Raw genomic sequence first — 27,211 nt, 5'->3', positions numbered from 1 at the left:
CGCTCATTCTACGCGCGGCGGACGAAAGCGGTGCGCGTACGATATGCGCAAAGATTTCTATTGCATAATTTAAATAATGTGCAGTGAAGTGAGATTAATCAAGTGACAATGGCGTTTAAATTTATTTCCGCTTTAGTTTTAGCGATCTTAGTTGTAGCTGATGATGATCTACAAGACTTTGAGTTCGCGCATGATGATGAGATTATGATAGCGCAGGAATCGAGACATTATCAAACAGTGGTCAAGCCTCCTGTGAGGATTGTTAAGCCGCATGGAGTGACCAATTCGCACAGACCACAGTATAATATAGACTCTTATGAAGAATTTGAAGGGCATACGGAAACAACAACAAAAAGAAATTTGAACAACAACAAAAGTTACAAGTCGTCGCATAAGTTGAGGGCTAAGGAAGGGATGATAAGGGATGCTGTGTTGCGGGCACTGGAGAGGAAGGACCACGTTGGGAAGTTCGCGCAGATCCTGCCTATCATCAGGGCGATGTCGGGGAACCAGCGGGTGGCGCTGGCGTCGCTGGTGGCGAGTCAGGTCAGCACGCCGCCGGGGAGGCAGCCGCTCAATTTGTCACAGGTAACATAACTTTCTTATTTAAGATCTTCGATAGTCCCAGCCGTGTAAGCCGTGTTAGGGACAGCCACAGCAACCTTCTGAATACCAGTCCAATAGTCAAAAACTGGAAAACCTCGCACATGGCATTTACTGTATTCTCTCTGTGTTATGTACTTGTTAAATATGTGCTTGTGCAATAAAGTGTTTTCTAGTACTACTCCATGGACAAGAGGAGTGCTGTTGGGCTAAGTTAGTTATTTAAGTAGTAGTTTTAGTTTAATTTAGGTTATTGTAGTATACCCATGGACTAATTTTTCAAATAAATAAATTTATAATTATTATAGTAGACAGCAGGATTCGTAAAAACTTGCTATTAACACGAAATGTACTAGGTCGATAGGTATGTATGCAAAAGTAACTAGACACAGAAAATCAAAATATATATCTGGTTCTCAAAAGTTACACATGATAATCTTTTTTACATATTCTTAACTTTTGGGAAGACCAAAAAGAACCAATCTCTATTGGGATTTTAAAAATATAAATGGATCTTCTATATTTAAAGGTTAACTGGAAGAGATCCCTGAAAGGGGTAAGTTCGCCGTTGTACAAATGATGTGTGTTTTTCCTGTTTTATGTTTCTTTTTGTACAATAAAGAGTTTTACTACTTTACTACTACTTAAATTTCTACATAGTATATACGAGTATCAGTTCTGTGCACGCCTAAATAAACGACGGGTCTTTCTTAGGCCTGTTTATAAGACGAAATGTATTAAATAGTATGTGTTTCTTCTACTACTACTGACTGTAGAACGGAATTGTAACGGAACAGTCGATGCGTGAAGGCTTGCTGTAAGTTTGTTAGTTACGAGTAATTCTGATCTGATCCTTATCTTGGTTTAATTGTCCGTTCGCGCTTTCTTATTTGAAAACAGATATGGGTACAATCACCTGCGCTCGCGGTGTTCCAGTTATGAAATAAAACCCTTAATACCTGCCTACTTAACTAAGGCCTGTAAGGCGTTCAAACGAATATCGCACTAAGGGTGAAACACCGCGAGCGATTGTACATAACTGATAACAAAAAAAACTCTTACAATATATAAATTTTACCGAGAACGCCTATCAAATATGTATGGTAGGTACTAAATTCAATTGTTATTGGTATGTTACTGGTACATACTGTACCATAATCCCAATGAACTCTAGAGGCTGAGCTGCAAGGATAGTGTTTTATCTACAATTGAGTTATTATAATCGTAAATCTGAAGTAAAAAGTAAAACAAAAATTATTAAAATGAAATATTTGTATATCGGGTACAACCCTACAAAGTTACTTACATTTTAAATTGACACATGTCATGTCATTCATTGGATGAAATCGCTAAAGTTGAAACAAACAGATTTTTCCACTAATGTTTAACAAACTGTATTTCAAAAACGGTAAGAAATATTAACGTGATTAATAAGTGAAAAATAAAGTAGGGTAGCCTAACCAATTCTCCGTTTGTATAAAAGTCCCTCATTCTGTTCCACCCGATATAGAATAGAATAGAATTCATTTATTCATTATATATAGACTCTATATATGAATATATAAGTTATGTAACTGATTGAATGATAGAAAGGTGCGCTCCAGATTTTTTAAACAAGGTTTTTTGAAACAGTGTTGGCGTCGCGAAAGAATTTTAATAATCATAAAGGGCCGTGGCACCGTAAAGTTTGAAAAACACTGATATAGAGTATAGAGTAAGTATTACTTGCTCCAGCTTTAAATTAATTAATAATTCATCTATAGGTTAACTTGTTTTCGATCTCTTGTAAATAGCGATCGGTACTAATTGTAAAATTTTACGAAACTAATAATTATAATTTGTGGCGTCAGTAACACCACCATTAGCCACGCACTGCGTGTCGCCAAAAATTTGCAATACCGATTGACAAGCGAAACCGTGTCACCTTTTAATGCTTTTTGAAGTTTCATCTGTATCACCTTTAGTGCTGAAAAAAGCGCTGGTGGCCTAGTAGTAAGAGCGTGCGACTTTTAATTCGGTAGTCGCAGGTTCAACTCATTAGTTTTTCGGAACTTATGTACGAAATATCATCATATTTACCAGTCGCTTTTCAGTGAAGGAAAACATCGTGAGGAAACCGGACTAATCCAATAAGTTCTAGTTTACCCTCTGGGTTGAAAGGTCAGATGGCAGTTGCTTTCGTAAAAACTGGTGCCTACGCCAATTCTTGGAATTAGTTGTCAAGCGGACCCCAGGCTTCCATGAGTCGTGGCAAAAATGCCGGGATAACGCGAGGAAGATACCTAGCATAACATTCGTAACATTCGTATTCGTAACCAAGTTTAACATTTGTAGATATAATGGCAGATAAGTACGAGTAGGTGAAACCACAGATCTTGTACAGTCGCCATCAGATATAATGGAGCGGGTAAGGCGCTCACAAATATCTGAACACGCCTTTATTGTCAGGGCGTTAGAGTGCGTGTTCAGATATTGTGAATATCTCGGCTGCTCCGATATATCTAATGGCGACTGTACCTACATGATTACTTGTCAAGGATCAAAACCGCGGCAATAATCATAATGATGTCATGTAGTCATTGGAAGTATTTAATTCAGAATCTATGTGTCTATCCACGACCCACCAGTATTCTCCTAAATGCAAAATTTCGTATTTATCAATCCACTTTGGATTTTTAAATCCGGCCGCCAGGGCGCTACAAAATCTAAATAGTTTCGTCAAAAATCGTTTTATAGGCTTCCGTACCCAAAGGGTAAAAACGGGATCCTATTACTAAGACTCCGCTGTCCGTCTGTCTGTCCGTCTGTCCGTCTGTCTGTCACGAGGCTGTACCATGAACCGTGATAGCTAGACAGTTGAAATTTTCACAGATGATGTATTTCTGTTTCCGCTATAACAACAAATACTAAAAAAATACGGAACCCTCGGTGGGCGAGTCCGACTCGCACTTGTTCGGTTTTTGAATTTGCCTGACTCATGATATGATACGAGATGGCTTTTGCACACTTCAATTATCTTTAAAATGATAGTGTCATTCTAGATCTGTAGGTGAAACAAAAAACCGGCCAAGTGCGAGTCGGACTCGCCCACCGAGGGTTCCGTACTTTTTAGTATTTGTTGTTATAGCGGCAACAGAAATACATCATCTGTGAAAATTTCAACTGTCTAGCTATCACGGTTCATGAGATACAGCCTGCTGACAGACAGACGGACAGACGGACAGCGGAGTATTAGTAATAGGGTCCCGTGTTTACCCTTTGGGTACGGAACCCTATAAAATGGAAAATGCATCAAAACGCGCCTATAGAGAGATTAGAGAGGAAGCATGTAAAAAGCTTGTTAAGCTTGAAAATTTTACTGTTGAACAGTGTTAAATAGTTAATTATTTCCTGAAAAACTTATCTTTTATTCAATAGCCCTTCAGATAATAATAGACTCTATTGTGTCGGATTCGGATACCATAAAAATATGTAGCTTAACATTAGGTGCAGCACTTTACGAGTATTGCATCAGATTTACTATTCTTACTCACTTGGACGTAGAACTAAAGCCATAAAGTTTGTCAATATCTTCAAGTCGCCTGATGTCCTAACACCTTTTTCTTAATAATTTCCCGTTCACATAGCTAATTGCAACATTATCCGAGAAAAGCAATTATAATCATGGGAGCCAATTCTCTCCGTCGTGTCGCAAAATAAGTGCACTTTTTTGGTCTCTAGAGCATTGTTAATATCTACATTATCTACTATCTACATCAAACCGTCTGATACGCCATTTTTCGCTCTTAGAAAAATATACTTTATATTATACTACTTTAAGTTGGTAGTGGATTAACTCGTTTTTAGTTTAAGTGATATTTTTAAATTAATCACTAGTAATAGGTACATGCTTTCATATGATACGTGAGTGACAAATATGATATTACTTCCGAAAGTATGCGTGTAACGGTTGATCTTACATTTGCTACCGTTTGTTTTCATAAGATTTCTCTTTACTTTACTAAGCGTAATACTTACATATGATAATATTGTCTTCGGTTACCGCGATAGTTACTCATGAAGTAAAACTGTGTATTTCATTTCATTTCATTTATTGATTGTAAAGTCATGTACATACATTTTATAATTAAGGTGTTATATCAATTCTGAAAGTCAGTCCATGACGTCCTGTGAGGATATACAACAATATATTAGACCGTCATCTAGGCTAAACATTATAAAATAAAATTAATTAATAATCATGCGAACTAACAAATCTACAAAGTCTCCTAAATTAGTAATGCATTAAAATATGTTAAAATTATTATAAAAAAAATTATGTCACTTAAATTACAAATTTTACACATTTTGCATGTATACGGATTATATCGCGTATAATGAATTTAAAATACATCCTGATGTTTCGAAACTTTCGAACCGTTTACAGAGTTCGTGGTCAACATTGGTCGTGGTTTATTTCAACACTTATATGGTTATAAGCAAAATATAATGGATTAGGTAAATCAAATTAGATTTTTTCGAAAAATTAATTTCCAGCAAGCTGGGAGTCGTTTTAATACTTTCATTTCTTTCTAAATGCGTGTTATCCGAGTTTGCTCAATCCCAGGCATAACTTTTTGCTCTTTTCAGTATATCCGACGGAAAAAAAATCAAATCATGTTCATTTCAGTTGTAAATAAATGGCCATTCTGAATTTCTTTATTTTTGGTAAAATCATGTTAAAAATCCGAAAACTGCTATTTACCAGTGTCTGATCAATCAAACCTTACTGGTAGTGCCATTGTAATTGATGGTGGGTACCTTCTAAGACATTCTACATCAAGTAGTTTGGCAATCCAAGGAAAAAATATCTAAGGCTCCCAAAATTTATGCACAACTCTTGGCAAACTAGGATTACACGCAATTAGGACCACAACAAAGTATTAAAACGATTTCCAGCTTGCTGGGAATTAATTACTAATTTTATTGGCCTATTATAACTTGATAGATGGCAGGAAACCATACACATGCGATATATGTTGTTTTTCCTTTTGGCTGGCTGACTGTTTTAGTCTTTCTGCTCTTCTAGTTAAAATAAAAATCACACGTGAAAAGTTACAGAACTGAAATAGAACATAGAGCTAAGTACCTACTTATTAAGTTCAAATTGAATCGATTACCAAGATAATATCCAGAGTTTTTGGATTATCAATTTGGATGATTTAGACCTAGATTGATTGAGTGGTTATTTTGATTGTGAGATTAGGTGTGTATGATAAAAGCATGGCTAAGAAACCTTTGCAAATGAGCGCTAATAAATCACAGAAGCGCTGGTAGATTTGATACTACCAATCATTTAATATATCAAGATAAAAGAGAGAATAATGAAAATATTAAAGGAAACATGACAATAAATCCTTCATACAACTGCGAAGAATTTAAAGGTATTTGAAATCTCCATTTCGCTATGGGCTAGGGTAGGACTATAGCCCAAATCCTCCTGAGTAATACGAAAAGGCCTATAATACCCAGCAGCGGAAATTTAAGCCTAGTAAATTCCCGGCTTTCTGCTTTTATACCCAGGAAGTAAATGAGATTTACGCCACTCAAATATAACAAAATGTTTCACATTAAAGATTCGCCTCGCCATGCTGGTAAACTTGACCTTGTCGTAGCTTCGGTCGGTTAATTTAATTAGTTTACTAAACTTGTTAGTGCGTTTTCATGCTGGTAAACTTGATCTTGTCGTAGCTTCGCTCGGTTAATTTAATTAGTTTACTAAACTTGTTAGTGCGTTTTCATGCTGGTAAACTTGATCTTGTCGTAGCTTCGCTCGGTTAATTTAATTAGTTTACTAAACTTGTTAGTGCGTTTTCATGCTGGTAAACTTGATCTTGTCGTAGCTTCTCTCGGTTAATTTAATTAGTTTACTAAACTTGTTAGTGCGTTTTCATGCTGGTAAACTTGATCTTGTCGTAGCTTCTCTCGGTTAATTTAATTAGTTTACTAAACTTGTTAGTGCGTCTTCAAGGAAATAAATTATAAAAAATCGTGTAAATGAAAAGTATATAGTGTAATCGTTCTAAACGTGTTAATTGAAAACTTAGCATGGTCCGACTACGGATTTTAAATTTTAAAATTATTTTCATACCTGATTTAATTTACATACTCATAATTATCAAATCACTCTAATAACCTCCGATTGTCGACATTAGATAAACTAAATCGTTAATCGAGCCATAAGATTATGCGTGAATGGAATCGGACAATTATCAGGTAGTCATTAATATGGATGGAGAGAGGAATAGCTGGCACCCGATCGAGTATGTCGACAGCTGCATCCGATTTCAAAGGCGAAGTTGGAAATGTTGAGGGAAAGATTTATCTGAAACAGGGCCACAGAATAAGTAATAGTATTATCATACAGAACGGCCACGCACCGCCCCGCCGCGATTCGAATTACCTCGCCACGCGACAGCAGATTGACGGCCGTTTGCTGGCCGCTCAGTACTACTTTTAAGCAACTTACACTATGACGCATGACGCGTGTACAGACGTGCCGTTCACACATAGAAACGCAAGTGATTTTTGATGAGCGTGTCCACCCTGTGCCCTGGCATTACTTACATTGTTTCTCTTTTTTCCCCATAATGAATATTTTATATACGAATATTGTCATAATTTTTTTTCGTCAGAATTCGATGAATTTTGGTACATATATCGAGTGTATCTTGTAACACGAGCAAATAATTAAAACATAGATTGTACTCAAACGGTGACACTTTTGTTCAATAACTTTTAAAAAATTATGAAGTCTAGACTTCCTATTTTTCATACAAATTAAATATTATCTTCAATATACGCCATTAACATTGTGATTGATATTGCATCCCTTTATCAATTCAGGCCATTTTCGATCACTCTTACTTCGTAATGGATAAAGCTAACAGCCTGAAATTGCATCATATACCTTGTAAAAATTGGATTTGTTAAATTATGTGTAACATAACCACAGGTGTTATTAAGAAAATGATGTACTGAATTCTCCGGAAGTAAACCATGTCAACTGGAAATTACACTTTTATGTTCAAATCGGAACTAAACGGTCGTCGTCGTCGCCGTTACATAACGAACATGGCAATTATAAAATGTTTAGTATGTGATACATGTGCTACATGCTCACACACCATGGTCCATGATCTAAGATTAGGTAAACAATTTGGAGACAACATTCATTAACGTAAAAATATTATTATTCAATTTAGTTAAGCTTTTGTTCTCCATTTTTTTCGATTGTTATCTAAGTTAATTAATCAATGCGAATTTTAATTAAAATGGGATTATTACAATTAAATAGAAATAAACTGAGATATTGTGACTTCATATACAAATCAGTAATTAACTTCAGTTTTGTAATTCTATTACGTATTACGTAATGTCATTGATAAGAATCATCCTGTATGCGGATGATGTTGCCCTGATATCTGAATCAGCCGAAGACCTGCAAAACATTTTCAATCTCTGGGCCGATGCTCCAGAAACGAATGGCCTTAAAATCAGCCGAAAAAAGACAGAGCACATGTCCTGCATATTTGATGACTTCACAAACCCAAAAGAAGTCATGATAACCATTGACAATACTACCTTGCCCACTGTGGAACAATTTAAATATCTTGGGTATGTTATAAGCAATGATGGGGAAATCGATGCTGATATCACACATAATTAATAATACCGGATGGCTTAAATGGCGAGAACTCACAGGTGTGATGTGTGACAAATGACAAACGAATGCCCATAAAAGAGAAACATCTACAAAACTGCCATAAGACCTGCAGTACTTTACGGCTCTGAGTGCTGGGCCACGAACAAATGCCATCTAAACAAACATCACACCACAGAGATGCGCATGCTATTGGTCTGCTGGCGTCACTCTGTTGGATAAGATTAGAAACTAGTACATCAGGGGCAGATTCAAAGTCGCACCGATAACAGATAAACTTGTTGAGAAACGCCTACGGTGGTACGGGCACATTCAGAGACGACCTCCTGAACATGTGATCAATGTAGCCTTAGCGATGCCTACGACGACGCGAGGACGCGGAAGACCACCAGCCACTTGGTTAACGACGGTGGAGAAAAGCCTGAGAGAGCAAGGGATAAAGGACGCATACCTGGCACTAAACCGTGCAGAATGGAAGAAGTGGACAGGGAGGGCCGACCCCAAGTAAATGGGACAAGGTCTGGGAAGAACAAGATAAGAATAAGAATAAGTTTTCTTACTGAATTTAGTCTTTACGAAGTAATAATATATGTCTATGAATACCGCAATGTAACATTTACTTATTCTCGCCCTATTCAAACTAACTCGCTTGCATTCGATGTGCGTTTGGAATAACACCAGATATTGATCAGATTCAAAAGCACGAAGCATTTATAGCGAAAACTGGGTCTGATTTGCTTTAGAGATATAAGTAAGTATGAGAATAGAATCGCACGAAGTTTTTCCGCGTAAAAAGTAACAGTTTGAATATTAAATAATAAAATGTCATATGGTATTTTACTATGGGGTGGTGCTTCAGAGATAAATACCATTTTTGTTCTGCAGAAGAGGGCTATTCGAGCAATATATAAAATGAACCACAGAGACTCACTTAGAGATAAATTTAAGGAAATTGACATAATGACAGTGCACTGTCAATATATTTATGAGAATACTGATTTAAACTTTCACGATTTTTACTCATTATTATTTACAACGACGGGACTTAATCGCGTAAAATAAGTATTAAACCCACCTCCGACGTTTCGAGGACGGCGTTGTCCCCGTGGTCTCGGAGAAGACTGGCTAAAGTTGACATCAACATCTTCTAGGCGCGCGAGTTTTTCGAACTACCCGCACTTGATCTTGTTTATTAACTTGAACGTTTTGCGCACTAGGGATGTTACCGGGTCGAACCACAACACTCACAATATTCGATTTTATTTTACGCGATTAAGTCCCGTCGTTGTAAATAATATTTATGAGAATATTCTGTATGTACATAAAAACATTGCCAGTTTTAAGAAAAACTGTGACATCCATAACATTAATACTAGAAATAAGCATAAGCTTGCAGTACCTTTCATTCGGGTCCATAAAATAAAAAAAATCATTCATGGGTAAAGATTTTATAATACACTTCCAAATATCATCACTGAATTATCTGTTAATAAATTTAAAAAATATGTAAAACGCAAACTTATCTCTAAAGCCTATTATAGTACACAAGACTACATGAATGATGAAACACCGTGGGATTGTAATTGAAAATAATTATTTATTATTATGTTAATAATGATGAAATTGATAATTCAATGAATACCTATATTAGGTAATCCGTATTTTTTGACATTTAGATTTTTATTCTAGAAAGTTTCTAGACTAGTATTTTTTATATAATTTTGGTGTTTGACGATCCTTTTGTGAAATTCTTATTATTACGTTTGACATATGTATAATAATTCAATGTTTTTAAGAATAATAATAACTGCATCAATAAATTGCTCTGATATTTAGATTAAGGTAATATTTAAAACTTGACAATTTAAAAGTGCTTGTTGCTAGGCCTATTTGAATAAAGAATATTTTGAGTTTGAGTTTGAGTTAAAATCACATAAGTGGCCAATGTAATCTAGTTATTTACATATATATGAGTAATAACATTGCCCATCGTCAAAAACGCCTCAGGGTTGTAAGTAAAAAGTTTGAGTTTGAAATGTCCAATAATAAATAAATTTGACTTTTTATATAAAATAAAAAGTCAAATTGCAAAATGGATATCGTGTATAATTTATTTAAAAGATGTCAAGAAATATACGTAATCTATGCTACATTGGCTAGTTAGATCTTAAATCTACTATTTTACCTTCTGCACATTCCCTTTCGAAATTGGACAGTGCACATACCGTACCGTGACATTTACGCAAGAGTATCCTAAATTGGAGCACGGTGTATTTAGGATTCAGGCTTCTTTGACCTTACTTTCATATTCCCATGGCCCGAACAGTGAACGTCTGATTAGTTTACACAGTGGCCCGAATGACAGGCTCACTCATTCCAAAATAAAATTATTATCTAAGTTATTTGCTGTTTATAACTAAGATTTCATTTCATTAATTCGTTGTAAAATCATGTAAGTACATAAAATCAAAAGGGGTTAAATCCATATCCATACTAATATTATAAATCCATACTAATATTATAAATGCGAAAGTCTGTCTGTCTGTCTGTCTGTGTGTTACTCTTCACGCTTAAACCGCTGAACCGATTTAGTTGAAATTTGGTATACAGATAGTTTGAGTTCCGGGGAAGGACATAGGATACTTTTTATCCCAGAACTCACCCCTCAAGGGGGTGAAAAGGGGGGTGGAAATTTGTATGGGGAATCAATAACCGCTGAACCGATTTAGATGAAACTTGGTATGGGGATAGTTTGAGCTGTGGGAAATGATATAGAAGAACTTTTATCCCCGAAATCATCCCTTAAGGGTGTAAAAAATGGGGTGGAAATGTATAGTGTGGACCAATTTGGGGGTGAAAAAGGATGGATTAAAAAGCAGATTTGTTTAAGAATTAAGGTACCCAAATTACTAATTCCACGTAGACGAAGTCGCGGGCAAAAGCTAGTAATTAAATAATGTCAGTCCATGACGCCCTGCTAGGGCACACAACATACTTAAAACTAATCTAAAACATCTATAGAAGGACTAATTACCTACCTAACCCTTATAAGTAAGAACAGCTGTAAAAAGTAATGAAATAAATTCATTTGTATTTGTATTTGAAGTTTGGACAACATTGACGGAATTTGTCAACTTCACCACTTAAATGGTTGGCAGTTCTCAACTGTACGTTTCTCCAGAAACTTCCTGCCTCGCACAGCTAAACTGTGGAATGAACTGTCGCCTGCGGTATTTCCGGACCAATTAGCGTTGAAAAAACCGAAAAAACTTCAAAACGGCTTGTATTTTTCAAGTTTCTTTCGAAAAAAACAATCCAAATTTCAATTACAATACTTCCGAAAAAAAGAATAAAGCTGAAATAAAACAAGTTTTTTTCAAAACCTGTGTTTTTCAATATACTTAATTAGGAATTTAAACAGGTAGGTTAAGGTTGCATGTGTAATGTGTTTGTTTAGTGTCAATACACTATCATCACTCATCAGTGGCATTGTGTGTGATGTATTTAATTTTTCTGAATAGAACTAGAAAAAAACCGAAAAGAACGAAATTTTGTAAAATTTTCGAATAAAACATTTGATTTTTTCCGGAATTTTCATCCCTAGGACCGATACGACCTTCAAACTTTCAAGAAAAGAACGTATTCCCATCTTAAATTCACACACCCCTCTGGTATTGCAGGTGTCCATGGGCGCGGTAATCGCATACCATCAATCGATTCGTCTGCTCGTTTGCCTCCTTTATAAAAAAAATATTCGGGTGCTAACCGCTCTGGGGGAGGCTAGCCAAGATGACATTAATATTTATTTATTTAAATAAACCGCGACCATCCGCCTGCCTCCATGACTAGCATGTTCAACAAAAGTCAAGCAGCACACGCCAACGCCATTAATGTTGACGGAATGACTCAATGGGTACATTACGCGCGTGAAACGCGGCGTCGTAAAAAACCGGCCTCGTTTGAGTGGAAGCGGGCTACTTAGATTAGAACAATGCATCGGAACCACGATCTAAGAAAAGTTTGCTACCGAATGATTTCAGCCAATTGAGCAAGTCATCATGATCTTGAACACAGCCTATTTGGACGTATGTTAATAAAAATAAATAAATATTATAGGGCATTAATACACATATTGACTAAGTATCACAGTAAGCTCAATCAGGCACTTTGGGCACTTAGACAACGATAATATATAAATATTTAAATGGGGTCCCTTTTTTTGACATAATTATTGAAAGTCATAATGTAATGATTGTCATATTATCATTAGTCATAATTCTGAAACCGTTAACTTTTTAGGATTTTCCTCGGGTTATCCTATAGATGGGTTAGGTTAGGTTAGGTTTGTTTTATGGCAATCCTGAAAAGTTACGCGTTTCCGAGAAAAACCAAATTATGACTAATGATAATATGACAATCATTACATTATGACTTTCAATAATTATGTTAAACAATAGAGACCCCCTATTTGGACGCATGTTAATAAAAATAAATAAATATTATAGGACATTTTTACACATATTGACTAAGTATCACAGTAAGCTCGATAAGGCACTTTGGGCACTTAGACAACGATAATATATAAATATTTAAATACGTAGAAAATATTCATGACTCCGTAACAAATATCCGGGCTCATTACACAAATAAATGCCCTTACCGGGATTTCAACCCAGGACCATTGGCTTCATAGACAGTCACTACCGGCTAGGGCAGACAAGTCGTCAAACACCACAGGTAAAAATATAATTTATGGTGATACGTAATTCCTTTTTCGCAGTTTACCATATTTATGGTGTACAATATTTAATATCATGCACAACATACTGTTAGGTTAGCACCGGGTTGATGATAAAAACCAATACTAGTACCAATATTTTAACTTTATTCGTTCGCTACCAACATAATAACAACCAATTTACAATAAATATTCCAAGACGTCTACACTGTAACTCGTCTGTACACGAACTGCCCCTTGTCACAGTGTACCCGCCTTTTAATAACAATTCAAGATGGCGGGAACCAGTGACAAGTAAGGGTCAACTGATACACTTTTTTAAGCTAATCGTAAAAGTAAAAATGATCAAAATATAAGCTATTATTAAATAATGATCCTTAGAAACAGTGTTGCTAACAATACAGTCAAGTTATTTACAGTATATATATAAAACAGTATTTTCTACAATAAGGTATAGGTATAATGTCAAAGTTCGCAAGGTTATACTCTAGCTGGAAAGTGGCAGCATTTTTGACCAACTGGCCCATTAGCTCACAAAGAATGCACTTTATAATTCATTCTTTATACGAGCCTCGGAAGTAAGTAAACACCAATACAAAATAACCAGAAATTACCCATTCTACGGCCACGCATGCAAAAATTATAATTACCCACATTTGTATTTCCCCCACGACACACGCGATTCTATTTCCGATGTACACACTTGGTACACACGCATATTGTTACTTAAACGTGATTAAAAACAAATGAATAGCTAAATTATATATTTCGAAATGAGGAAATATTTTGCATGCATAATAAGTCTAACTGTACCTACCTACAAACTCCTTAGTTTTGTAAGTGTTACTAATAAAATGTGTCTTGGTTACATGAAATAAATGTATTGAATTGAATTAAATTAATAATTACTTATTCGCCCCCAATAACCCTACCACACCTAATTTACCACTCTCCATGTATGCTTAAGAGCTGTATTAGCACACCTTCTATGTAAGTAAAGCCTGACCTGTAATATATGATCATTGTCAAGAGGGCGCTGTTGTTGTGCATGTATAGGGTGACAGTTCAGTATAGTATGAAAAAATAAGTTCCAGGGAAATTCCGCAACATGGCGCGTGATCATATATTCCTGGTCAGGCTTTAATTAAAGTAAAAGTAAACTTAGCGACAATTTTTTATTACATTTTATAGATTTGTATCCTCACAGCGGAAACTTATCAACAGTGCATTATACTCGTACAAACCGTTTTCTTTTATATAAATTTGCTTCTGATTTATAACACATTTTTGTGTAACGGAATACATCATTCTTTTAACATCATCATATCAAATATTATTTATACTATTATTTTATTTCTTAGTATTTTCCGTTATCGCTTCAACATTTCTCTTGCTTTAAATTCAGTTTACAAATTGATTTTTCACCGTCTGAACTTCCTTGTCTTACTGTAAAATCAGCTTTCTAGTAATTAATACATCTAGATTGCATTCTGCAGTTGATACGGCGGCATGAAATAGACCAAAACGGATGTATCTTGTTGCTAGTGAGACTACTTAGAGTATTCATCTCCGTTAGGTATATTGGAGTAATCTGTTTATTTTAGGATTTTTATAACATAATGTTTACCCAGGTATTGGTCGTTGTGTTTATAAATATTACTATGTATTTTTCATGTCACTATGATATCACGGTAAATATTGTATTGGCTTGTTAAAGTGCCCATCATCATCATCTTCCTCGCGTTATCCCGGCATTTTGCCACGGCTCATGGGAGCCTGGGGTCCGCTTGACAACTAATCCTAAGAATTGACGTAGGCACTAGTTTTTACGGAAGCGATTGCCATCTGACCTTCCAACCCAGAGGGGGAAACTAGGCCTTGTTAGTATTAGTCCGGTTTCCTCACGATGTTTTCCTTCACCGAAAAGCGACTGGTATAAATATCAAATGATATTTCGTACATAAGTTCCGAAAAACTCATTGGTACGAGCCGGGGGTTTTGAACCCGCGACCTCCGGATTGAAAGTCGCACGCTCTTACCGCTAGGCCACCAGCGCTTCCTAGGCCACCAGCGCTTCCTAGGCCACCAGCGCTTCCTAGGCCACCAGCGCTTCCTAGGCCACCAGCGCTTCCTAGGCCACCAGCGCTTCCTAGGCCACCAGCGCTTCCTTAAAGTGCCCATGCATGCATACTTAATCCTTTATTACATATTAGGATCCTTCGCTCTTATTACGGCTAAGTTTGTGTCAGAGATTTTTAGCGTTTATTCTTAAATAATATATTTTCGCTTGATAAGATATTAAACTCTTCAGATAATAACTCTATAAAAGCCGTCATTATAAATCTGTGATCAAAGCACTTTTAATTATTTTTCTATTGCAAATTGACTGGCGTTGCCTTTTCGAATTTCGAGTGTCATATTTTGAAAGTTGTCGGCTGACAACGGTCCAAAATGACCTGAAAACACAAATACAGACGGCCAAGCTGCAAATAAAATGTCCTGTGTCTAGAAAGAGCACAAGGAGAGCCGACCCCAGATAACAGGAAAGGGCTTAGGTGGAAGAAGAAGAAATATTTTGAAAATTCTGTATTTCGAGAATTTTAGGACGGAACGGAACTGTAACGGAATTTTAAAAACCGGCCAAGTGCGAGTCGGACTCGCGCACGAAGAGTTACGCAAAAAACGGCAAAAAATCACGTTTGTTGTATGGGAGCCCCACTTAAATATTTTTTAATTCTGATTTTAGTATTTGTTGTTATAGCGGCAACAGAAATACATCATCTGTGAAAATTTCAACTATCACGGTTCATGAAATATAGGCTGGTGACAGACAGACAGACAGACAGGCGGACAGTGGAGTCTTAGTAATAGGGTCCCGTTTTTACCCTTTGGGTGCGGAACCCTAAAAATCGAAGGTACTGTTGCTTTCGCATTACGTGAGCGCTTTCGCCTCTTTATGGGTGATGGCCGTTATATCACTGATCGACCATTCATAATCTGTAGAAGCATTCGACATTTTAAAACTTGATCTTGCCTTGGCCTTACTCTCTGCAGCTCTCGCTTGCACTAATATAAGTTTGCGTGATGTACTGCGAGTAATATCAAATTGAGGTTTTTAAAGCTTGAATGCAGCTTCTGGTTTATAGTAAACGGTTTAGACTCAGTTTAGAGTGATCGGTTTATTGAATGTTATTATGTTGTTTTTGTACCATCTCAGCGGGAGAAGATTGGCTATTCGAGTAGAAAGATGTTTATTCTAGAAATTGTTACGATACTTAACTTCTGATTGATGTCGTTTTAGGGTTTACAATATTTTTATCTTGTAGATATGATGATGTTTAACGGTTTAATATTTGTTATGATGGTGTTTTTTATAACACACTTAGAGTAGTCGTTAAAACACGCTATCACATAAAGGTTAATAGTTATTATTAAAGTTATTGTTACCTATATGTTTCTTATGTATGTTAACGGACATACCCGAAACTATTCTGCCCATAAAAAAATAGTGTTTACTGTTTAAGAATTGTTTGGTTAAAAAATAGAGTTTGTGGTTAGTGGCTGGCTGGACGTCGTGGACATGCTAGATAACAATTTCACATCTGAGGATGCCGAAGACCGGGCAAAGTAGAGAAGATTGAGTAGGAAAGCGGACCCTGGCGCTAGGCCGGGGAAACGCTAGGTCGAAGATGAAGAAGATTGTGGTTAGTTAGTAATTAATAATCCCTGGATAATAAATGAAGAACCGTACTAAAAGTTAACCGTTTTGTTTATTGTTGTTGTTATTTCAAATATAGTAAAGACTCAACTAGAGTAAGACTATAGGTATACTCAATGTAGCAATGTCAACATGTCAAATTTAAAATTAATATGTCGTTTGTAATGGCACTCTCTCACTTAGATCTGTGCAAAGTTAGCTTAGACGGACGGTCGAAATGTCTAGGAGATTTATCATAAAATGTGATGTTCTTAGACAAAAGGTGACGCTGCTAAAAAAGCTGAAAATTCAATGCAAATGCAATAACTACTTGAACTTATCAGTCACAAAAAACATCATAATTAACTTTGTAAGTCAACAATGTCCTTAAAACAATACGGTACTTATTGTTTTCATAAAATAGTTAATCTTAAAAACTGACCTTAGAATCGGGTTCATTGAAAAACTATAATTAGTTATTTTTTTGCGTTTACTAACGTTCTTATCTTATTAGCAATAAGGTCAAATTTCGAATGCACAAAACACAATTGTCCTACATTTTTTGGTACGAGTATTTCTGAGCAATTCTCACGGCCGTGACTTCATAGATAGAATAGTTCTAGAGATTTGTTTTTAAAATAATACTTAAGGTTATTAAGTAAGAATGGGGTATTTGTTTTATGAATTAGATAATTATAGTAATTATCACAGCAGGCAGCATTATATCATTATACTTTACACATAACATACACAGTTAATGTTTGCAGCAAGCAATATTTTTTCTGGCCTAACATAGGATGTACCTACATATGAATTTAGTGCATATACGTTCGGTTAGGTAGGTTGTAAAAATCTTTTCGACCCAGTTGAAGAAAAAAATCACGCCTCCTAGTTTGACGGCTACAATAGATGGCGATGTATTGCAACTAAGTACTAGAATTGAAAGTTGGAGTTGATACTCTAGGTCCATGGGGTCCCAGCGCGCAAAAGTTGTTTGCAGAAATCGCCAAGCGTCTGGTAGACGTAACTAGTGACCGAAGAGCTGGCGGCTTCCTCGCACAACGTATCAGCCGCCAGCATCCTTGGTACAATGCCTCAAGGGCCTATTTTAGATTTAAGCTAGTTATTAATTTCGTTTACCTAGTACAACTGTATATATCTTGTATGTAAATAAAGTACCGAGCTGGATCTTACCTGGTCCAACAAATATCCTTAGCCATTCAGCGTGGCAACGCAGCTGGCATATTTGGAACATTTAGGCCAGGTAGGGAACAGTTCGGGACTTATAAGGAAATTTTTGACGGGACTAGTTTGTTATTAATAAGTTTTTATATACTAAGTGTATACAGTTTAGGTTTGCTAGGTTAGTTTTAATTTTATAATATTGTAATTTTATCGTTTAGATACTTTAGATCCATCTTGTTATATGTATAAAAAATACAATGAAAATGTAGTAATGATTATATTGTATATTTAAAAAATAAAGTACTAGAATGTACATATATTATGCAATAATTGACCCCTATTCATGAAATCTTGCAAGCCTCTATTAGTTATTCTATGTTTTATACCTTTGATGATTAGGAACTACTTGACTTTAAGCGCGTGTATGAACACATACATATGTAACTCAAACAACAACAATGCATATATTATGTAACTCAAACTAATTTACCAACTATGCACATTCCAGGTGAGATCAATGTTTGGCAACGCCAACGCGACTTCAGACCTCATGCTCCCCATTCTTCTCGACATGGCCAACCTCATCCGGAAGGCCGTCCGCTCAGGCAAAGAACCCAGGGAAGTCAGAGAACCCCTCACCCTGCCACAGGCACAACTTCTCAGACGCTCATTCATTGAAGACACTGAAGACACAGATACACTCCTAAACGACGAACCATTCGAATACTCAACCACAAAAGCACCAGAAACACGATACCGTAGAATACCTCAAAAGAGATACAGTCCTAAAACAGTAAACAAAACAGATACAGACACTAAAAGTAATAAAAGCAATGAAGTTAAGAAAATGAAAGAGGATACTGCTGTAAGTATTGCATTTCACTCTTTCAAAATTAAAATTTTAACAGTTTTGAATGATTCACGGTTAGTTTCACTAGATTTATATTGACCGGGATATGGACCGTGATTACCCTTTGTATTGTTTCCGAAACAGTACAAAAGATAATCACAGCCTATATCTCGGTCAATATAAGTAAAAATGTTTATTTGCAAGTACTTCCCAAATTCACCCTTGTTTCTTCATACTACTTGCCTACATATTAAACTTCCCCTTTCCCCGATGCATCTGGTCTTTAGTTAAGTGTACCTTCAATTCTTCATCTTTATTAAACTTGTCTTATAAAACATAAACAAAATATATAGGTAGTTCAGGTTTTCAGACAACTTTCTTGTTCCTCGATTATTATGGTATCTAAAATTAACGTTTTCACTTCCATACCAATCTACTAAGCTGACTCTTACATGTTACCATTTTACAACAAATCCAGTTTTACATTATATCCAGTAACATACAGTTCATCATACTTATTTCTATCATTCATACATCCAATCCTATCACTTGCTTCTGCATTCATCGTATCGTATTAGGGCCACTCCACACTAGCATCTCTCGTCATCGGCGTCTAGTTAGCTCTATGGAAAATGGCGTCGCCAACGTAGCGTCGCCAACATAGAGTTGATTAGACGCCAACGCTCTGGTGACGCTAGTGTGGGGTGGCTGTTACATTGTTATTAAGGATAAACAAGTCTGCAACATCACCGCCATAAACAATGGATGCAGAATTAGAAAGTTACCTACACTGAGCCATTGACAAAATGCCATGCTTCCATCCTGATCTTCCCTCCTCTCGAATTCCAGAACATAACAAGAACCACAACGACAGAAGCCCCCTCCACAGTCAGGAACAAGAATGCGACAGAGAACAGCACCATGGACCTGATGGCCGACGCGACGAACCAGACTCTTGCGCAAGATCTGCCGGTTGCTGAAAAGCTGAGGGCGCTGAATAGGTTTATTGATAGAAAAGGTAAAAATCTTCAACAATAATTGAATAAATAACAGATCAAATTTGTAAAAGTAACAGTGAAACAACATATCGTTTGTCATAAAAGCCGCTCCTTACCGTTAGTGCAAATGTGCTCGCACCATTATTACGTTGGAGAGCCTATTGAAAATAATGTATTTGAGACATTGAGTCATAACAAACCAACTATGCACATTCCAGGTGAGATCAATGGTTTGCCAACTATGGTGACTAAAAAATGGATTGCCTCTTTCTAGTATAGGGTACTGGGGCAGAGACAATATTTTTGGAAATTTTCTTTTTTAAATAATTGTGTTAATTAGTTTGGTCTAAAAGAGGAGGAGGCCTCTACAAGCCTGTATGCTATTATTCAACATATTACGCATAGTCCATAATGCATTTTATATATAATCCATATGGATTAGCAGTTTTCTTCCTAATATAAGATAATCCGGTTTTGTGGATCGACTGCGACTAAAAATTAAAGTTATCAAAATCTTATGCATGATAATGATTATATCATCATCATATGATCTTTCGTGATTCTCACCTGATAGTCTCATCGGAAGATCAGCGCTGGAAGTCGCCAGCAGCATGCTGAGATGGGGCCATTTCGCGACACTTTATTTTCATGTTCTTTTAATGTATGTCTATTGTCTGTGTGTGTTTACGAATAAAGTATTCTATTCTATTCTATATATAGTCATATAGTTAGACTTGTCGGTAGAGCGATTTCCATGTATGTCTTTCCTCTGTCTTCTCCTTGACAGCCTGATACGACACGACGTTGAATTTTTTCTTTACTTGATCTATGTACGTTCTCCATGTTGTGAAATATATATATCTAATCTAATTTAATCATGGTCTCCCACTCCGTCTCATTGCCTCAATTCTCCCTTTAATTATTATATATACGACTTTTAAAAAAAAGTATTGTAATTTTTTGATGGTTTGCGAATAAATTTGCCGTAAATTTAAGTTTAATTCAATGCTTTGAATTCAGATACTATTCTGAAACTAGTTTTAATAAGGCCGAATGAACGCTGTTTTAAATAATGACAAGTTTTATAACATGAATACTCATAATGTTACATATGAAAACAGGAACTTGATCGCTTTTGTATAAATTAAAGGATTTGCGTTCCATGAGGATGTAAATTTTTAATAACGATATTTACGCATCAAACCTCAATCAGCGTCTAGTTTCTTTAGGTAGTTCCAATAATAGACAGTCTCACTCTAATAGGGGAGGCCTAATATGACTCATTATTAAGTCCAAAAAAAATCTATAATTTTGCAACTTCAATCAATCATCAAGTAGCCTAACATATTTAATCTGTTTTATTAGGCAACCTCATTCGCCGAGGCACGTTTCCGCCTAAGCCACCTGCACGGCGTGCCACCGCCGAGTCTACAATAAGCCCGGTCCGAAGACGACCAGTCCCAGCAAGAAAACTACCAGTGATAACACCGAGCGAGCAAGCTACATGTGAACTGTTCACGAACACACTTTGTCTCCATTCTGAGGATTATCCCACGTAAGTAATTGGTTAAGAGAATACCCAACCGTCTAGTCACGACGATCTGGGCCAGCGAGAAAACGGCCTGTGATCACACCGAACAAGTCAAAAGTGTGAACTCTTCACCAACACACTCTCAACACTCTGCCTACTCTTTATCCTACATATGTAAGGTACCTAAGGTAAATACGGGTAAGTGTGGCATAAGGGACAAGTGTGGCTGGCCTTCACACTGGGGCCTGTTTATACATTGATTAGTGTTTATTGCGAGTTCATACATTTCATACATTTCATAGGTACTTGCTACTTGCGTATAATGGTAAATGTATGAACTCGCAATAAACACAAATCAATGTGTAAACAGGCACAATAAGAAGGCCACCCACACCTACCGATATGCCACACTTACCCGTATGCCACACTTACTCGTATGGAGCTTATCTCATTTTTATGAGTGTCTTGTAATAATTGATCGAGATCCATTTTATGCTACACTTACCCATATGCCACACTTACCCGTATGGCACACTTACTCGTACATATCTAATTTTTATGAGTGGCTTGTAATAATTGATCGAGATCCATTTTATGCCACACTTACCCATATGCCACACTTACCCATATGCCACACTTACCCGTATGCCACACTTACTCGTATGGATTTAAACAACATTTTATGAGTGTCTTGTAATAATTGATCGAGATCCATTTTAATCGATATACATCTGTGCTAGGGAAAAAAACAATTTTCCAAAAGTGGGTCTATTTAATTTGTTTGACGGCAACGGGGAGGAGGGGTGGAGACAGTCCCTATGAAAAATATGTGGAAATTTTAGAAAAAAAATCTCCTATCATGGAGTGGAAGAGTTCGAACTTAAGTTTTTCCAAATTAAACAAAAAGTAAGTACCTAATGTTACAACTTTCCATAAAATGGCCATAGCAATTACCAGAAGTGATCATGAATCTTTTTGTGCTATCTTGTCATTGTGATCAGACAATAAGGCACTTAGGCACTTTCCATCATTAAAACGTTTGCTACCTACTTATTGAAAGCACGATAACATTACTAACTTATTGACAGTGATGTACCTGCAGTAACGAACAAGATCACGATTTGTGACGATTATTTAACATCAAAGAGATCAATTTTAAAATTCGGTAGGCCTACGATTTATATTAGCGTTAAATCGATCATCTCAGCTAAACAGAGGTCAAATTGCGTAAGTAAATTGTAAGATAAAGACGTTATATTCAAAAAACAACAAATCATTCTAATAACTATCCTATAAACTACTAGTTAAGGTTGAAAGTAGAAACTATTTGTTTAAACGACTCACTGTTCTTGATTTTTTTATGGAGCAAAGAGTAAATCACGTTATGTAGAGTGTGAAAGTGGTTGACATTATTCGAGTAATGACAGTGTTTTTTGCGTCAACTATCTACCGGTCAAATACACACGTGAAATTCTGGTTCTGCGTGGTTCTGCTAAGTTAAATAAAACCTCATGTCATGGATTTAAGGTTCAAAAACGGACAAAGTACCCGTGTAATCTTTCTTGCGGTGCACGCTAGACGCTACAAAGAAATGTCTCTTTAATGGTGTTCGAGCTATATAAAAAAGTTTTCCATTACAAAACACTAGCAAGAATGTTAGTCTCATCCGCAATATTGTACCTACTGGAATTTAGGTAGAAAGGAATGACTGGCTTATTTGAGTTACACATTTCGTTTAGGAAATAATTTTTTTTTTCTTATAAACTTTACTGTGGCATCAAATCGATTTAGTCCGATGTAAGTACCTTCTTAATTGCGATTATGTTACTTAATTGCCGCAGCGAGTATATCTATGTTATCTATAAACTATTCCACTCGGATCTTAAAATAATTTTGAATCAATAGACCGTGACTCGGCGAATTAGGTACAACTTATTGTATCATTTAAGTTACATATATATTACCTATATCATCGGTTGAACAACCGAGTATAGTTACAATAAACACTCTCTCATTCTTAACGTGAAAAGTATAACGTGAAAAACTCGGTGTGCTCAATAAAGCGAGGCGATACTTTACTCCGGGGCAAAGACTGCTGCTATATAAATCGCAAGTCTGACCTCATATGGAGTACTGCTGTCACCTTTGGGCAGGAGCACCTGGATGCCAGCTTGAACCCTTCGACTCAGTCCAAAGGCGCGCTGTACGAATCGTTGACGATCCCAAACTCACAAGCGGTATTGAACCTTTAAGTCTAAGGAGAGACTTCGCCTCCTTGTGTGTGTTCTACCGCTTGTACAATGGGCTGTGTTCTGAAGAATTGTTTGACATGATGCCAACGGCCGCTTTCTATCACCGCACCGCTCGCCATCGGCAGGGTGTTCATCCCCACACCCTAGCACCTAAATGGTCGCGTACTGTGCGGTTTAAGAGGAATTTCCTCCCGCGGACGCTTCGGCTGTGAAATGAGGTCCCTGCCGAGGTTTTCCCGAGGGGCTACAGTATGGGGTTTTTCAACGCGCGTGTAATATCTCTGGTGTTGCAGGCGTCCATAGGCTACGGTAACTGCTTACCATCAGGCGGGCCGTATGCTTGATTGCCACCGACGTGGTATAAAAAAAAGTATAGTGCACAAGTTCATCAAAAATACTTCAGTATATTAACATACTTACCCATTTTCATTGCAAAAAGACCTAAAAGTACTATACTTACTATTTTCAGTGACGCAATAATCCAATCCATCCGACGCAACAAGGCGGCAGCAGGGGCTCTCCTGGCGGACTTCAGGGACCCCGGGGAAGGCGCCCTGGACGGTGTCACGGCTGCTCAGGAGGCCAAATACACAGCAGACCATTATCTGGTATCTAATAGGTAAATCGGGATGTTTTAAATAAAACAGATGGGAAAAATATCACCTTGTAGGGCATGATTGGCGCTCCCGGCCTCGAGAAAAATGGCCCATCACCAATCTGTAGGGGGCATTCCTCAATTCCGCGATAGCAGAAGACGCCGGATTGAATTCAGCTTCCGCCACTTTATAACTTTTTATTTATTAAATCACATTTAAAATCGGGTCTATCGCGAATTTGTTTTGTTACCTTTATTTACCGACGTTTTCGTTAAATTTATAATTTATGTTATAGTACTGTAACTATTTCTACTGACAAAATGGGTGGGTTTCACTATACTAACTAGACGTTTACTCTGCTTCAGACGGGGCGACACAGCTAACAGAGACTTCGCAAGCGCGGGTGAAGCCGGTTTCATGTGTCCCAGCACAGTGAAGTACGCTCGACCACAAAGAGCACGCGCAACTTCAGGCCAATGGAAATATATCGTTAATACTGGCGAGCATACGCAGACGCTGCGGCTGGAGAAGTGCTTGTAAGTATATTCTACTTCAGTGGAAGATACAGCCAGCGTTCTAAAGTGGAATTTGACTTTATGTGCCTTAGCACCGTGAAGTTGGTAAGTACACTATCCTAAGAAAAGGCAGGAGAAGTAGATAGATTATACTTCGTGCTTCAAAAGATAAAAGCCAGTTTACAATACATTGATAAAAAAATTGTCCAACGAATTTCGGATCCAACTGATTTACCTTTGATGACAATCTATTAATATTTATAATTCATGTTCGCCTACTTTGATTTCAGAAAACCGAAGGAATCGTGTACATATTTGACGGACAACTTTAAATCAAAATGCGTCCAAGTGTACAACTATCACAGACTTTTGACATGGGATCAGCAGAATGGATTACACATGGACATATTTAAGGTAAAAACTGAAATTTTATTGCCCTACAACAACAAAAGTAGATAATATAAATGACTAATGGAGTTTCGAAATTCATTTATAACATATTTATTTTAAATCTTCTTGTTTATAGGTGCCAACATGCTGTTCCTGCCATATTGAAGGCTACAGCGTATCATTCCCACCACTAGGCCACAGGATCCACGAATCCTCAGCAGAGAACATGCCAGTAGAGGAACTGTCCTCAGAACAAGGCAACCACGCCTTCGAAAATGTACAACCCAGCGTCCAAAGACCCACCGTCTCCAACAACCCACCGTTCACCTTTAACAAGCCTATAGAGTCCTTCTCACCATTCTCTGATAACCACAACCTAATAACCGGTACGTCGTTCTCTAATGCTAAACTTAACGATGATGATAACAGTAACTTACCTTTGCCAGCAATACCAGTAATACCTGTTGTACTCCCCTCTAGCCCTACTGATTCTTACGGTAACACTTATTTCCCAGATTCCTTCAACCAGGCCACTTCCATTAGAAACGTGAAACGCCCTCTAATATCGAGAAATCCTGTCAGCACATTTGACCCCGTCACGTTACCAAGCTATCTTGAACCTCCGACTCCGTCTGCACCGACTTCGTTTTCATTCTCAAACGACATTCCGAATAAATTCAAAAGTACGCCCCAATTCAAGAGAGGAGCAGGAAGGCCGAGTCGTCGACCAATCAGGAAGAAGATATCCGGTGCTCCGGACGACTTATCCTCTTCAGGTACGTCGGCGGTAGAATCGTTTACGGGAAGCAACTTGGAAACCATGGAAGATTTCAACGAAGAAATGGATGAAGAGGCGACCAACACTAACCAGAAACCTATCCCACCTAGACAAGTACATCCTACTATTGCTCCAAAACTTCACGCTGCTACGAGTGAAAGGACGCCCATCTTTCATCAACAGGAGCAAACTAAATCTGTGAAAGACAATGTTTCGAATGGAAAGAGAGTAAATTATAATTACCATCCTATAATAGATTTCTTTGGAGAAGAGGAAAAAGAAGAAAATGACTCCATAGACAGAGAAGACGTGGTAGCAGCGTACGTTCCATCGTCAGAGTCTGAATGGAAACCTATGAATCACCCACCGTCAAGAAGTTCACAAAACACTAATCTAGTAGAAAGAAAGAAACATAAATAACAATATAGATATGAATAATCAGAGTTGCCGTTATATTTAGTTATAAACGTTTATATAGACATTATTGTAAGTAATGTATGTTTTTCGTTCTCAGTACTGTTTACTTAGGAAATTTTATATTCTAAAGCTACTACAGTTGCAATTTAAGAATAAATGGAACATAAAGAGTTTTGTCAATGCGATTATAATACTCAAAATGATATTAGTACTAAATTATTAAGGCCTGTAAACATTTTACAACTATTTATGGATGTATATGACATGATAATAATCGGAACTTTAGTAATGGTTTATATTTAACAAAGTTTTATCTTTAAGTGGAAGAGGCAATATTTATATATTAATAACGTAAACAAACGATGCCAAATCGAATCGCAATGTAAAATATTGATTAGTATTTATTTAAATTATTTCTAGTTGCGTTAATGATACTCCAGTTTTAACTCACCTTTAGGATAAGTAAGCTAATGTAAGACTCAAAAGACTTGCCAGACAATAAATGTGTATCTTCAAAAGAGTATGTTTTATTCACGCCACTAAATTTAATCATTATTTTTCTGTAAATTTTATTTCTGTGAAAAAATAACAATATAAAATATAACATGGAAAAGTTGATGAGTCGTATTATGGGCCGATTTTTATTTTACTGTAGTTTTTTTTGTCAGAATTCGATAAACATTGATGGACTTAAATAGAGTTGTACAAAATAAGCATAATTTTACTGTGACCTACAAAATCTTCTTAGTTACAAAAACATATGTTATTTATGTTAACGAGAATTATGTACATACCTTTTTTTTCCCAATTTGGGAGTTCGTATTTCTAGTTCGTTCGTAGTTCGTTCGTAAATGTGACGGGAAAAAAACTGCGACACAATAAAATCGGCCCTTATAATAATAACAGCGTGATACACATACACATACAGCATGCAGCAGCAGCTCGTACATACAGCATGT

At 36.7% G+C, this 27,211-nt stretch overlaps 1 protein-coding gene across 2 annotated transcripts; it reads left to right on the top strand.

The window, feature by feature from the left end:
• On the top strand, positions 1–26,762 carry LOC134742639 (neurotrophin 1). Of its 2 annotated transcripts, XM_063675818.1 has the most exons (9): positions 1–588; positions 18,434–18,790; positions 19,625–19,793; positions 21,139–21,328; positions 24,026–24,175; positions 24,518–24,688; positions 24,958–25,081; positions 25,194–25,443; positions 25,573–26,762. In XM_063675818.1, exons 1-9 carry the CDS (start codon positions 109–111, stop codon positions 26,253–26,255), a joined length of 2,574 nt encoding a protein of 857 aa, XP_063531888.1. In that variant the 5' UTR covers positions 1–108; the 3' UTR covers positions 26,256–26,762. The 2 variants fall into 2 exon arrangements, with proteins under 2 accessions (XP_063531888.1, XP_063531887.1); XM_063675817.1 differs by having other exon boundaries at positions 25,194–26,762.
• Positions 26,763–27,211: the final 449 nt, after the last annotated feature.

The sequence above is a fragment of the Cydia strobilella genome, chromosome 7 (assembly GCF_947568885.1).
Source record: "Cydia strobilella chromosome 7, ilCydStro3.1, whole genome shotgun sequence".
Classification (NCBI taxonomy): domain Eukaryota; kingdom Metazoa; phylum Arthropoda; class Insecta; order Lepidoptera; family Tortricidae; genus Cydia; species Cydia strobilella.
This window is presented reverse-complemented; position numbering and strand designations above follow the sequence as displayed.

What these genes read in the sequence shown, in the direction of transcription:
- LOC134742639 (XM_063675817.1), top strand. Translation starts at nt 109, where the DNA reads ATGGCGTTTAAATTTATTTCCGCTTTAGTTTTAGCGATCTTAGTTGTA. An exon ending in TAGGTTTATTGATAGAAAAG is followed by an intron (nt 19,794 to 21,138) that starts GTAAAAATCTTC and finishes CTGTTTTATTAG; the next exon opens with GCAACCTCATTCGCCGAGGC. An exon ending in TACACATGGACATATTTAAG is followed by an intron (nt 25,082 to 25,193) that starts GTAAAAACTGAA and finishes TCTTGTTTATAG; the next exon opens with GTGCCAACATGCTGTTCCTG.